The 13891-nt window shown below is 33.9% G+C and overlaps 10 protein-coding genes across 10 annotated transcripts, besides 2 other annotated features; 3 read left to right on the top strand and 7 right to left on the bottom strand.

Moving 5' to 3' along the window:
* Window positions 1-195: 195 nt before the first annotated feature.
* TA12760 (uncharacterized protein) lies at window positions 196-2716 on the bottom strand (the record flags this gene model as incomplete). The annotated part of the gene is made up of 5 exons (XM_947263.1): window positions 196-267; window positions 298-377; window positions 410-667; window positions 699-2330; window positions 2386-2716. 5 exons carry the CDS (start codon window positions 2714-2716, stop codon window positions 196-198), a joined length of 2373 nt encoding a protein of 790 aa, XP_952356.1.
* A 529-nt stretch (window positions 2717-3245) lies between these two features.
* TA12765 (diphthamide synthesis protein, putative) lies at window positions 3246-4671 on the top strand (the record flags this gene model as incomplete). The annotated part of the gene is made up of 5 exons (XM_947262.1): window positions 3246-3506; window positions 3547-4065; window positions 4097-4342; window positions 4380-4542; window positions 4574-4671. 5 exons carry the CDS (start codon window positions 3246-3248, stop codon window positions 4669-4671), a joined length of 1287 nt encoding a protein of 428 aa, XP_952355.1.
* Window positions 4672-4786: 115 nt separating this feature from the next.
* TA12770 (uncharacterized protein) lies at window positions 4787-5143 on the bottom strand (the record flags this gene model as incomplete). The annotated part of the gene is made up of 1 exon (XM_947261.1): window positions 4787-5143. The coding sequence occupies one exon, from the start codon at window positions 5141-5143 to the stop codon at window positions 4787-4789; it is 357 nt and encodes a 118-aa protein (XP_952354.1).
* Window positions 5144-5230: 87 nt separating this feature from the next.
* TA12775 (uncharacterized protein) lies at window positions 5231-6080 on the bottom strand (the record flags this gene model as incomplete). The annotated part of the gene is made up of 2 exons (XM_947260.1): window positions 5231-5451; window positions 5486-6080. 2 exons carry the CDS (start codon window positions 6078-6080, stop codon window positions 5231-5233), a joined length of 816 nt encoding a protein of 271 aa, XP_952353.1.
* A 445-nt stretch (window positions 6081-6525) lies between these two features.
* TA12780 (splicing factor, putative) lies at window positions 6526-7687 on the top strand (the record flags this gene model as incomplete). Its single annotated transcript, XM_947259.1, has 2 exons — window positions 6526-6796; window positions 6849-7687. The coding sequence occupies 2 exons, from the start codon at window positions 6526-6528 to the stop codon at window positions 7685-7687; spliced, it is 1110 nt and encodes a 369-aa protein (XP_952352.1).
* Window positions 7688-7907: 220 nt separating this feature from the next.
* Window positions 7908-8585, bottom strand: TA12785 (uncharacterized protein; the record flags this gene model as incomplete). Its single annotated transcript, XM_947258.1, has 1 exon — window positions 7908-8585. The coding sequence occupies one exon, from the start codon at window positions 8583-8585 to the stop codon at window positions 7908-7910; it is 678 nt and encodes a 225-aa protein (XP_952351.1).
* Window positions 8586-8620: 35 nt separating this feature from the next.
* Window positions 8621-9584, bottom strand: TA12790 (50s ribosomal protein L9, putative; the record flags this gene model as incomplete). Its single annotated transcript, XM_947257.1, has 3 exons — window positions 8621-9084; window positions 9135-9427; window positions 9532-9584. The coding sequence occupies 3 exons, from the start codon at window positions 9582-9584 to the stop codon at window positions 8621-8623; spliced, it is 810 nt and encodes a 269-aa protein (XP_952350.1).
* Window positions 9379-9427: a sequence feature (1 probable transmembrane helix predicted for TA12790 by TMHMM2.0 at aa 12-34).
* Window positions 9532-9551: a sequence feature (1 probable transmembrane helix predicted for TA12790 by TMHMM2.0 at aa 12-34).
* Window positions 9585-9646: 62 nt separating the features above from the next.
* TA12795 (uncharacterized protein) lies at window positions 9647-11031 on the bottom strand (the record flags this gene model as incomplete). The annotated part of the gene is made up of 5 exons (XM_947256.1): window positions 9647-10115; window positions 10146-10224; window positions 10257-10357; window positions 10394-10527; window positions 10573-11031. 5 exons carry the CDS (start codon window positions 11029-11031, stop codon window positions 9647-9649), a joined length of 1242 nt encoding a protein of 413 aa, XP_952349.1.
* Window positions 11032-11336: 305 nt separating this feature from the next.
* On the top strand, window positions 11337-12493 carry TA12800 (dual-specificity phosphatase, putative; the record flags this gene model as incomplete). Its single annotated transcript, XM_947255.1, has 3 exons — window positions 11337-11758; window positions 11792-11842; window positions 11884-12493. 3 exons carry the CDS (start codon window positions 11337-11339, stop codon window positions 12491-12493), a joined length of 1083 nt encoding a protein of 360 aa, XP_952348.1.
* Window positions 12494-12693: 200 nt separating this feature from the next.
* Window positions 12694-13755, bottom strand: TA12810 (uncharacterized protein; the record flags this gene model as incomplete). Its single annotated transcript, XM_947254.1, has 8 exons — window positions 12694-12886; window positions 12923-12987; window positions 13018-13111; window positions 13149-13210; window positions 13242-13300; window positions 13330-13472; window positions 13502-13622; window positions 13686-13755. The coding sequence occupies 8 exons, from the start codon at window positions 13753-13755 to the stop codon at window positions 12694-12696; spliced, it is 807 nt and encodes a 268-aa protein (XP_952347.1).
* Window positions 13756-13891: the final 136 nt, after the last annotated feature.

Here is a 13891-nt window from a genome sequence, read left to right as displayed (position 1 = left end):
ATTAATAAGATATAACTTTAAGATTTCATGTTATTCTCAATGATTTTCTAAATTAGATTGTGTGTATCTTTGTTTTTTCTAACACATAATAATTTATGTTTTCTTCCTCCTTATCTAGTTATTCACCAGATTATTTTTTCTCCTAATTTTACTGAATAGTCCTCCTGTTCTTCTCACCTTCCTTTCTGAGTTTTATTATTTACATCTTTCTGTTTCTAACTTACCCTTTTCTTCCTTTTCCTTCGTACATTCAGAATTTTCCTTTTCCTGAACTTTTATTATATATTATATACATACCTTGCTCATTATCCCTCCAAAAAGACTTTTTCTGGCCTGAGGTTTCTTTGAATTTTTGTCTTTTTCATCGAGTTTTGACCCTATTTTTATATTAAGTGTGTATCAAACCTACTATCATTGGCCCATCCTATCGTTCCACCCAAAATTTCTATGTATTCAGTGTTTTCGCAATAAATTGCAATTACTGAGTCTACACAGTCTTCCATTATTATCTTTAAATATGCTCGATTTCCCCTCCTCTTTCTTATTATTTCGCAGTACATGTCAGTTGCACACATGTCGAAAACGCTGTTTTCTAATTTAAATATCAGTTTGTCATTTTCATAATCGAAAAATATTGTACAATCAGAGGAAGTTGAGGGTCGATCAGCTAAATTATAATTAACAATATTTAAACTTACTATTAATTATGTAAGCTGTTGCCTCAAACCCGTAAATTAATATATCATTGCGATTGTTCCTTAGAGGTCTTACTACATTTCTGGTTAGCTCAGTTGTACCATCCTTTTCTATTTGTTCTTGTTTTTCTTCTTCTGGTTCGGTTTCAGCAACCTTAGTCTCGGTAATAAAATCGTCTTCATCATAGCTTCCCGGTTTTTCTTGGACTTCATGTTCTACATCAACTTGCCCAAATGACCTCGTTTTGCTTACTTGATCTTCGATTTGAGTTTGACTTGTAAACAGGTGATTTAGTGATATAGTTGAATCAGCCTTTTCAAATGATTTACTTTTATTTATCTTATCATCAAGTTGAGTTGTATTAGTGAACAGGTGATTTAGCGATATGGTTGACTCAACATTTTCGAACGATTTAGTTTTAGTTATTTGATCTTGAATATCAAAGTTGCTGGTAAATAGGTGTCCTAATGAATGTACTGAATCACCTTTTTGTAAAACATCTATGTTTTCTTTTGAAAGATCTGGTTCTATTTCACTTTTAGAGGCGTCTGAATATCGTTTTTCAGTCAATTTTAATGAAACGTCAGAAGGTGTTTTCATAATATTACTAACGTAAAGGTCTGAATAAGAGCTTTTAGCAGAAAACAAACTCTTATTCTTGTATAATTCATTTAAAAAATAATCGTCATGGGATGAAGATTTCTTTTCATTAAATAAAGTTTTTTCATTCTCTGGGTAATCAATTTTATACTCAGTAAATATGTCACTTGTTACTTCTAACTTTCCAGAATCTTGTGGACTATCCAATTGGTAATCACGACTAAGGCTTTTAGATTGCATGTAACTGTTACGTCTGAATGATTCTGAATATAATGCAACTCCGGAGTCAAATTCATCAGGAGATACCGGAATAGAGGGTGCTAGTTTATCAGTGATGGGTTTTACAGTTTCTATAGTTGTGGTGTATCTGGATATTGCTCGAGAGTTACTTCTAGAATTCAGAGTAGAGCATAATTTGAACAAATCCATGTTAAACGATTTCATGGATCTTATTGTGAAGGGAGAATCTATGGCCCTGTATATTTCTTCATCAGTTATTGATCTTCTCTGAGTAGAATTCGACATAATCCTGTTATATATACTCGATACATCTGAACTAGGAATATCCTCTTTATTCAGTATAATGTTGTCAGAAGATTGTGAACTTCCAAATGTAGTAATTGATGAGAATTCATCTTCATTAGCAGTTAATTTGTCGTTATTAGTGTCTATATGGGTGTTGGTTGACTTATCAGGGCTGTGATTAATATCAGCAGGTTGTTTTAGGCCCACATCGTTAAATTGATTATACAAATCCATCCTGTATAGATAAGATCTGTTTATTAAAAACTCGATAGTTTTCTGTTCACTTGTTTTATCAATATTTTTGTATATTATGCTCTTTTCATGCATAGAACGTAGGTTGGGAGGGATGTATCCAATCCCGTGATGTATAGGTTTTTCATCACTAAATATACCTTTGCCCTTCAATACGTTATAAGAGTATTTAGGCTTTGGTTTTTCATCATCCTGTTCCGTTTTATCTTCATATTTTGGCCAGTTCTTTGTTATTTCGTCCAGAAAAGGTAGTGCTCCTGTATATTACATATAGTATAAACAATGTGTATATATGATATAGTATAATTATACCAGAATGTTCTGTATTAATTATTTTCTTTTCCTTTGGTTTTTCCTCACGGGATTTTAAATCAACCAGTAAGTCCAATAAGTTGAGAGGTTTATTAGGAACCAAATCAATAAGTTTATTTGTATATGATGTACCAAAAGATATTTGATGGTCGACAACATCTTCCACTGTATCAGAACTTTTTTCATAACTAGCTATTGAATCATTGCAAATTGGTATAGTTTTAGTAGTTAATGAATGTTTAGGTGTTATAGTCTGTGGAATTGGTGTTGATCTATAACAAACAATCCCGGCATCATAAAACAGTACTGAATTTCTGCGTACAAAATGCATTGGATCTAGGCAAATCAGACATAAAATGAAAATAAATCCAACTACTTAGAAGAGCAAAACTTTAAAAGCAAGCTTTTAAGAGTTTCGAAATGTTTAATATAATTCATTGTTTTAATAAATAAAAACAATAGTAAAAATTAAATTAGATTAAAAAATATGTATGAACAAAGAGAGAATCCAGTGTTTAAATGTTAATAAAAATAGATCAGAGTGCACGTCGACAATAAAAGTGGTCGGATCAAATAATTATACTATGAATAATGGTAAATATTATTAAATAACAAAGAATATATTTTCAGCTCTTATTTAAAAATTAATTTAATATTTTCAAATTAAATATTATTTGAAATTTAAATTTCTCAGATGAAAGAAATTTTCATTAATTAATCAACTAAAATCATTATTATATGCCCACGAAACTAAGATATAAAAATAAAATTATACATTATCTAAATTCTTTCATGATTACTTAAAATAATCATTTAATGTATAATATAAAATAGATTTTGATACCTAATTGTTAATTTCTATGGGTTCTGATGTAGCGGTTCCTGATTTTTATCCTTCCACATGTAAACTGGAAAATTTATCGCAATTGGAGGAGGAATACCTAGAGAAAGTCGTTAAAAAGGCTCTTCCATCGAATTATAACTTCGAGGTTAAAAAATGTGTACAAAGAATAAGACGTAACGGTTATTCTTCAGTATGCCTCCAGATGCCAGAAGGCTTGTTAAACTGGGCAGTTGAAATAAGCGAAATATTATTATTCTTCTGTTACTCATTGAAAGAAGTATTTTTATATATTAGTCGCTTAAAATAATTTCTTTTAGGTCATTATAATGGGTGATGTCACTTACGGAGCGTGCTGTATAGACGATTATACAGCAACTTCACTTGGTTGCCAATTACTAATTCACTACGGACACTCATGTTTAATACCAGTAACAGAAGTAACAATCGACTGCCTGTACATATTTGTTGAGATATCGTTTTCGGCACAAAAACTCTCATCCGCAATTGAGTCCTGCTTTGGACCAAACGAACACATCCTAATGATGGGAACAATACAATACTCAAACGTTTTACGTGAGTCAACATCAATAATGAACAAAAATGGACATTTTAAATATTATGTCGATGTTCCCCAAGTATCACCGCTTCTACCGGGAGAAGTTTTGGGCTGTACGTCCCCAGTAATTGAACTTAAACCAAGAATTAAACCCGGTTTTGAGGAATCCACCGATGTTTCTAGCAATATAATTTTTATAGCAGATGGTAGATTTCACCTGGAGAGCACTTTAATCCAGAATCCAGGAATTAAACTTTATAGATTCGACCCATTTAACAAGGTAAGGTGTGGTTAAAATAAACGATCTTTAGGTTTTCACTGAGGAGTCTTACGATTTGGATGCACTACATAGAGTTCGTTCAAAAGCTATTTTGAAAGCTAGGAACTCTAAAAGTGTTGGGATAATACTTAGCACTCTTGGAAGACAAGGGAATATCAACATCATGAACAACATCTGTAATATTTTGTCATCCAAGAAAATCAAACATTTTAAGATATTGGTCTCTGAGATCACAATCGATCACCTTAAAACACTTGATCTTGACTGTTTTATCCAGGTATTAAATAATATTCATCCATCACAAATCATTACAGATTGGTTGCCCTCGATTGAGTATAGACTGGGGCGACTCGTTTCCGAAGCCACTGTTAAACCCATACGAAGCATACGTAGCATTCAAAAATATTGAATACAAATCAGTGTATCCGATGGACTACTACTCAAAATGTGGAGGAGAATGGACAAACCACTCAGCTAGTTAGTTTTTTAGTTTTTTAACAATGATTAGATGCCAGTTGTTGCAAGAATCAAAGTGTTAAGGAATCAATTAAAGACCGACTTTTACGGAGAACACTCATGTCAAGACATTTATCATACTCTAAATGAACGGAAAACATCTTTAATAATTGTAAAATACATTAATTATATTTAATTTAATATATCATAAAATCACCTTGTATATACCAATAAGTACAAATGTGTATATTAATATGGAATAAAATTAGTTGTTTGGCTTAACTTTCTTTAGTGCGAAATCACAAATTCTCCTATAAAGAGACAAATCATGGCGAGTTCTACCCATTACAATGTCGTAAATGTGACAAGTCTCCATGTCCAAAAGGGACTCGAACTCCTGGTGGTGGGACTCAAGTACGTCTGGATTATGTCTGATAAAGTCTGATAAAATGAGGTCCAACTCCTTCATTCCAGTGTTTTTGGCCCTGAAAATGAGCTTTTTGGCTCTCAGATCTGATGAAACAAAGTTCCTAGTGGATGAAGGGATGGAGCTGAGAGAACCAAAAATAGTCCAACTCTTCTGGGAAACTAATTTTTTAAAGAATTTCGACTTTGAAAACATTTTAATAATCTTTAAAATATACAAATGATCTTTCTCTATAACTAGGCAAATGCTACATAAAATCAACTAAAAATTTTAAACTGAATATCAGCTAGGGTTGGTAAGGGAGGAAATATCAAAATCTTCTGGAATTTCTATCCAGTATTTATGTGATGTGTTATATATGGATATATATGTATCATATGACATGTTAGAGAGATCAATTGGAAATATTAGGAGTGAGGGATTAAACTCAGAAGCCATGTCAAGTGAGTAGATGTTAGCGCCCTTGAGCTTCAAACTCTTTTGAACCGTTGGAAATAATTCAACTAAAAATTATTTTTTTGTTTGTGTTTAACTTACTTTGGTTCTTTGAGTTAATGAATTTGGGTGAGACTTCAGAGTTTGTTTTCACTGTAACTGGCAGGATTGGCGGTTTGGGTAATCCCTTAAAGGTGTCCAACATTCGTTGAAACTTTTTTTCAAATATTTTGCACAGGTCATATCCTGTGTTTTTATCAAGTTCATGTCCATCTTTAGTATTAACAACTGGCGCTTTTGTGAAATACTTTGAGATGTGAGCATATTCTGGTGGATTAAGGTCCAGGCACCTTACCCAGGAAATGTCAAAGAGTGGTCCGTCAAATTTAACGCTAGAAAATTTACTTCTTGACTTTGAGTATTCGCCTGGTCTCGACTTCATCAATGCGTATCCCGCCAGTGTGTTGGTTGCGAACAACGGGAAAATCAGAATAACTTTATACCCATCATCATAGTATTTCGTTAGTGTTCTTTGAACTGACGATCTTGTCCCCCAAACATCGTATTCGATGGCGGTTGTTATGGATTCTGGTGATAGTCCTTTTAATATGAAATATACGCAATTCTTACTGGAATCTAAAATGATCTTTAAAATAAAGTAACTTACAAATCTTCTTGGCTGTGGAATGGGATACATTTTTATAGAAATATTTAAGTGTATCCATTTAAATGAATGGAGCTTTTATTATCGATTAAAATATTGTACATTGAACATAATTATGAAAAATAAAATTCTGAGTGTGAATATTAAATCATAGCATACGAACCATAAAATTACAAATTAAAAATAGCCAGTCCATACATAAAACAAATTTATCTTGAAATTTAAAATAATTAAAATATACATGAAAATTGGACTCTAAAATAACGTGAAAAACTCTTCTGAATCAGATGGGGTCATGAAGTAAACTTAGTCATTATAAATGTACTAATAAAAACTAGATGATATAATGAATGATTTTCCTGTTCCATTCTAATGGCTCTTGGAAGAAATTGATATGTTTGAATAAACACATTGTTGTTTTAATAAGTTTATATATTTTTATGGATATCAATACCAGAAAATTTTAACGACTTTGCAAATGTTCCACCTAAAGAGATATAACAAGACGGAAGATAACAACCCGGTCCTTGTTGGTAAGGAGAAGGAGCTTTATGAGTCTAAAAACTGGCCAAAATCGTTTTCTAACCCCGTCGACATCACAAAGGTTAAAATCGACGCCTTTAAACCATGGATTTCAAAGCGAGTATCCGATTTGATGGGAATTGAGGACGATATTGTCATCGATTACTGTATGAGCCAGCTGAAGGATCTTGGAGAATCTGACGCCAAGAGGAACACCCAGCTTGCAGGTATTTTTTAGCAGATGTATATTTATGTGAATTTTTGTAACATATTATTTAGAGGATGGAGGTGCAGTGTTTAATGAGAAACCACGCTTGGACCCCAAAAGGCTCCAGATTAGCCTAACGGGTTTCATGGAAAAGAAAGCCGGAATTTTTGTTAGGGAGCTCTGGGACCTTTTACTGTCAGCACAGTCTAGTGAGGAAGGGATCCCCCAAGCTTTTATTGATGAAAGGAACAAAGAAAACGAAACAACAAAGGTTGAACAAGTTAATAACCATGAAAAAAGAGAAAATTCAAATGATTCATCATACTCTTCATCTCGTACCAGAACTAGGAATCATTATGACCACAAATACAGAGATGACCCAGAAAGAACAAAAAGGGAGTCTGAAACAGATCATGGTAGGGAGAGGGAAGATAAGGTACACAGCTACAGGCGCCATGATTTGAAGAGAGAACACATGGATCGCCACAGAAAAGACGAATCATACAAACATCGCAGTGAAAGAAGGGATCGAAGACGCTACAAATCTAGCTCCAGATCTAAATATCCTTCTAGGGATCTAGATAGTTCAGAATCAGTGCATAGATCCAGATCGAGAGAGTTTCACTCTCGAAAGCATAGACGTAAATCCCGTTCAAGTTCATACGAGAACTACAAGAGTCGAAGGAGAAGGTATGTCTCCTCAGATTCTCCATCACATGGCCGTGAACATCGTAGACGTGGACACAGACACCACCGTAAAAGTTCTCCCACCCATCGCTACCCTAGGAAGCGAGATTACTCCTCCAGCTCATCGAGCTTGGATCCAGGTACTTTTAACACCCCATTTAATTACCTTTTAGAACAAGTTAGAGAAATGTCAAAGAGGGGCCGAAGAGAGACCCATAGCTGAGTGCCTAGCCAAACATAGGGATTTACACCCAATTTCAGTTTGTTAATTTAATACACATTTATGACTATTTACAATACCCATATGTATTTGCTACTATGTAAAAGAATATTTATTTTACAAGATTATTCTCTGAATTTTGTCCTTAAATCCTTATCAATCTCCAATATTTGCTGAACTATATCATCTGACTCGTTCCTGAATAATTATTTGAGTAGGGGACTTACATTTTCCTGATCTGAGCTGGGGAATATTGCCTAACGTGTCCAAAGATCCTGAGGTCGGAAATGACCTTGTCGAGAGGGTAATAAAAGGGTGATTTGAAAATGTTGAAGGACTCAATTGGGGGTAGAATTGCGTGCATGTCAACGTGGGAATTCGTGTTAGGGTAGTTGAACCCAAATATTGCACTCTTTAGAACATACTCAGTATGCGATTTGCCAGAAATCTGGGCCTTAAAATGCTCCGAAAACTTGTTTTGTGGAAGTGGAAGGTTAATTTTACCGCCGATTATATCCCTGAAAATCCCAATACACTTCTCGTTCATCTTACTTATCAAAGGCAGGTGGGCCTTTCTGAAGTTCTTGATGTCGTAAAAGGTTCCGTTTGGGAATGCAGACAAGTGTATGAAAGAGCAAGGTGTTCTATTAAACATCACAGTAAAGTCAAAACACCTATACACGGTAAAATCGTGTGGGTTTTGCCACTTCCGAGAATTGGTGGCCTCGCATATATGGTCAATGTTCCTAAGCCTTATGTCATGGTCAGTTAAAGTGTTTGAGCAACTAATACAATTTACAGACGAGAGACTGTTAAGAGACTTGCAACTTCCACACTTCTTTACGTAGAATCTGTTAGTGTAAAACCGGCTCTGGGCTGAGGAGTGGTGTAGGAAACGCATACCTAGATATCGTACATAACCAGAATCCACCTTCTTCATTTAGTTGTCTTGAAAACTACTGAGGAAATTGGAATATCCGTTACTGAAACTTTAATTGATGATTCAATGTCCTTATCTAGAATTAGCGTTACTTTGTACACTCCAAATTTAGAAATCAGCCCTGTTTCAGTGTGTATTTTTACATCCTGCTCCCTTAACATGTCAAGTGGGCCCAGAATTTTAATATCTCTCAGTCTATTAATTATATGTATTGGTCTCAATGGTGAGTTAAGTTCATCTGGGTTCCTGCTTGATGAAGGGATTTGGAATTCAAGCAATAGGTTCTTTCCGATTTTATCCTTGAGTTGAAGTGCTGATGTTCTTCTAATATTTGCCAGAGCGTCTTTGTAGTCTCTATCGAGTGCGATTCCTACGAGTTCAGATCTCGTTGTATACCTCGCGAATCCAAATGGTACTAGATAATTAAAAGCGAAACTTCTGTTTACATGAACAACCTCACCTGAACAGATTGTTAGCTATTTATTTACTAATTATTTTTATTCAACATACCCTTTTTACCCACGTTAGGTGTATCCTTCTCTAGAGTTACTTGGACATATTTATATCTATGTGCGAATAACTTTGAGAATCCAGCTGTTGATGATTCTTCTAGACCTTCTCCCCTATCGAAACTCTGGTTACTCGGCACGTTATACCTTTCAGAAAAGGTAGATTGTGCGCCAGAGGAGTTGGGATATAATAGTGAAGACGATATATTGTTTTTAAAATTGGAATTTTTAACAAAAGCGTTAGTAGCAACAGCCACTGCGATAAGAAGGATGGTGAAATCCCCTATGATGAACCTGACAAAGTACAATATTAATAAAACATAACAAAACAAATAAATTTACAGGAGGAATCCAGGCAAATAATCATAGATAATGAAATTTAAAATATCTAGTAAAACCCTACACACAGTCGACACAATACAAATTTTAGAAATAAAATAAATAGATACATTTATTCACGCCATGTTATCATATTTCACATTTGTAGTTTTTGTTTGAAATAATATGCGATGATTAAAATGTTATTGATTTGCCGAAAACTTCAACATCGTTCCTTATCGCCTCGAAATATATACACTTGTACTGAGTTTTCATCATACTCAGGGAGTTAGAAGTATAATTAGCATCCTTTATTTCAACATTCTCAATAGTAAACCAGTTCGAGATTATTTTCTCAATCTCATTCCAGGCCAACTCGATTGAATTATGAGTTAAATCAGCGTAATGATAAAGAAGGGGACCAATATTTGCCCACAACCCTCCTTTTTTTATAATCTTGGCAATAGTTCGAATGTAAGAAATAACATTCTTGGCTGTGTCCAAAAAGAAACATGTAAGAATCCCGTCAAAGTATTCAAAGAAGTCATCGTAGGCCTCCGTAAACTCACCAGCACAAATAGAAAAATTATGTGACTCAAAATTAAAGCTCGATGGTGAAACGTCAGGTATATAAACTTCCTTTAAATGGTCATCGTTAGAAATTCTGTTTCATCTAAATTTATAAAGAACAAACCTGTTACTAGTATCAAGACAATAAGGAAAGATTTTGAAAGTCCTAGGCTTAATAGAATGATTAATAATAAAGTTTGAACCTAAATAAAAATGAAAATAGAAATATAAATACCAATAAGCATGAAATAAGAAAACTCGTTCCCTTGACTAGAGTAACCTAACCTCAAAACCTCAAATGGAAGTCGACCAAGTCCACAACCAGGACAAAGAATTCTGAAAAATTAATTTACAAATCTAAAATTCAATTACAATGGAGGATTCTTTGGATCTTTGATTGGTAATTTACGCTTAAGAGCATCCAAAAGTGGTTTGAAGCATTGATTGCGTTCGTATTCCCCTTCATCAGACCAATCCCTAACAAACTGCCGTAAAGTAGTTCGGACCTAAAAATTATGTTAAATTAAATTAATAAAGTTGATAAATCATACCCAATTTCCATTCCTATGTAAAACCACAGGATCAGTGGTTGGATTTATCTCAGAGTCGTCAAGATTTTCGGGTGTGTTACAGAAGGAAGTATTCTTTACAATGATACGAAGTTCCCTAATGACATCTTCGTTAGTGTACTTGTTCTCATTTTCGAGGTACAACTTGTCCATCTTCCCTTCATAATTATCGAAATTAATAATTCCAGAAACCATAGAAATTATAAAGTTTTGATTAGTAATAATGGCCTTTAGCATCTTTATTGACTTGGCTGCGGGAGATTCTATGAGGAGCTTTTTATCATCCTCAGAAAGAAGGTTATATGACCTATATACCCGTTCAACCTCGACAGATCCGTCCCTCTTGTATGACATAAAGGAGTATAAAATGTTAATAAAGTGCTGAAGCTCCTCACGTTCGTTTTCATTAAGATCATTCATGTTATTTCGCTTATGATACATATAAGTTAATTTTGATAAAATAAATTACATTCATCTTAGAATGTGTAACACACTGTAGTCAGAATAATTGTAATAAAAAAAGAATAGAAACCAATTTTAGTCAAATTCAAACAAATCAAAACAATTATAATGCACAGATGATATTTATGTATAAAAAAGTAAATATGAGAACCCAGTTATTAGATTTTAATACCCAAGATGCCACGATAACAATGAAAATATTTATATATTAGCTTGAATGAAGTTTACATCCTATTACTTGTAAATTATTTATTTTTATATTTGTATTCTATTTAATCAACTTAATGGTCAAGATAATTGAAGGATTACACGTTGGAAGTTTTAACGCGGTTAATAAACTATTCTTGCCAACAAAATCAGATGAGTATATAGAAACATTCAAAAAATGTAATGTTGAGTCGGATTCCGTACAAAATGTTAATACTGCAATCGTTTCAGTTTGCCACGATGTGCCATATTGGTGTCAAGTGAGAAGTTCAAGAGAGAATAAACACTTTGCAGTAAAAGATGAAAAGTTATCGGATTTGTATAATAGCAATTTATCAAATTCCTATTTAAATTTGCATTTTGACCTCGTTTTACCCTCAAAAGATGATGAATCTGATGTCGAGTTTGAGGATGGGCCCATGTTTGTATTACATTCAATTATATTCGCAGATGACCAACCTGAAGAAAGATTCTACAAAGCATTTAAATTTTCATATGAGTAAGTTTAAAAATGATTAAAGGGGATTTTCAGGTTATTTGAATACATACTATCGCTGGAAAAAGGATTAGTTTATGTTCACTGGTTTGTTAAATAATTTTATAATATTAACGATTAATTTTTAGTCAGCTGGGACTGTGTAGAAGCACTTCATTAATATGTTCTTATTTGATGAGGAAGTGGAAAAGGCCTTTCCTGGAAGTTAAAAGGTACATGAAGTCTGTCCACCCAAAGACTGCAATAAGCCATTACTTCGAATACCAGATGATCTTGTATTATAAAAACGGGTTCAAGATCGAGGACGAGAATGTGTTCTTCAACTACTACCTAAAAACACTAGACAGTTATCTTAGGAACAGACATAACCTGAATTTGGAAACAGAGAAGGATCCCCAATTTGTATATTCCTGCAAAACCTGCAGAACTACCCTCTTTTCTGATAACAACATCATTAAACATGAAGAAAATGGAAAACAACACAAAGCCTCTGAATGTAACAGCATTTTCATTGAACCGATGATGTGGATGAAGGATCTAGAGTTGCAGAGCGGCAAGATGCTCTGCAGTAACGATAACTGCAATGCAAAGTTGGGTTCCTTCTCATGGCATGGTCGGAATTGCTCGTGCGGTCACCTTCAAGTCCCTGCGTTCCAGGTCCAAATGTCCAAAGTTGACAGGTTCGAGTATTCCAATGACGACGTGCCTCCGAAGGATGACAATTTGCAAGTTAAATGATTAATAAAACCCATGTATAATATAATTAGAACTTTACATCATTAAATACAATAAATTACTTAAAGGATGAAATTTTCTCGAGGTGCTTGTTCAAAATCTCCTGAGAAATCAGCCGGTTTAGCTCGCATGGCTAGGAATGTGTTTAAGAATGAAACTTACACTTGACTCAAGTTCCTTGCTTTCTCCTTCAGAGTATATGCTCACGTTCGTGAGTCTTTTCGCGAATATGTTACAGACGACCTAGAGTAAATTGTGGAGTGTGCTTGTACCATATCAGCTGCGGTGGGCTTCAAAAGCATTTCGCGGGATGATTTTTCTCCGTCAGACTCGTTTGTAGACATTTTAAAGCAACACAACATGGGATAATCACCACAGATTTCCCGGATCATCTTCCTGAATAATTACGATTATGGTAAAGTCTCAAAATACCTTACTTTTGGTAAGGGTTCTAGAACCAGGTTAACTACATTTTTGGACGAAAACTTTTCCTTCATCTAATAGACTAAATTACACTGGATTGTTACCAGAGAGTCGTATGAGAATTTGAAGTCTGACGCCGCTGCGACCAGACAGTATGCTACATTCTCCTTGAACTTATTACAACACTTAATTATTACACTAAAATCTCAATATGTCCAAAAGTCCCAACACTTACTTTAATGATTCTCTATATTCAGACAAAGTTGTGAAATATTGTAAAAAGAGTCTTGATTTGTACTAACATGTTGTCATTAATCAGTCAACAAACCTGTTTATATGAGTTAAGGTCTCTAAGTACCAAGGACTTAAACTCTTCAGTTGGTTCAACTAAACCGTTTTATTTTCATTGAACTTACACTTAAAACTTGAATCGTTTGTTACGCTAAAGCTATCGAGTAGTTGATATGGCTTATCGTTATTGAACAATGACTTTAGAAATGGCAGATTACAGTTCCTTCTTGAAATGAAAATCACCAGATAGTCATTCATAAGGAAAAACCTTGTACACACTAAGATTTATAAACTTACTCTGCTATTTCAGACCCTCTAGTCCCTGTTGAGAAGTTATCAATGAACCTGATACCGAAGTGGTCCAGGTTTACTGTTGTTCCTCCCGAAGTAATGATGATTATTTTGCATTCACCACCATCTGTTGAATATATGTTATACATTATTTACACATTATCTGGATAAAATCTGGAATTTGTGATACCTGTTCCATTCATGGAGAAGAACTTTTCAAGTGATTCCTCCAAAGATTCTAGGTTAGAATCACAAAACATCTTTATTTAAATAATATATAGTAAATTAATTGTTATATTTTACTGGAAATGAATTACTTTACAAATATACATAATGAAGATATGAATGTATTAATAATGATTGCAATGTAAATGTTGTGGTGTAGAAATAAATTAA

Source organism: Theileria annulata, chromosome 2 (genome assembly GCF_000003225.4).
Source record: "Theileria annulata chromosome 2, complete sequence, *** SEQUENCING IN PROGRESS ***".
NCBI lineage: Eukaryota > Apicomplexa > Aconoidasida > Piroplasmida > Theileriidae > Theileria > Theileria annulata.
The sequence above is the reverse complement of the archived record's forward strand: the minus strand, read 5'-3'. Positions and strand labels throughout refer to the sequence as shown.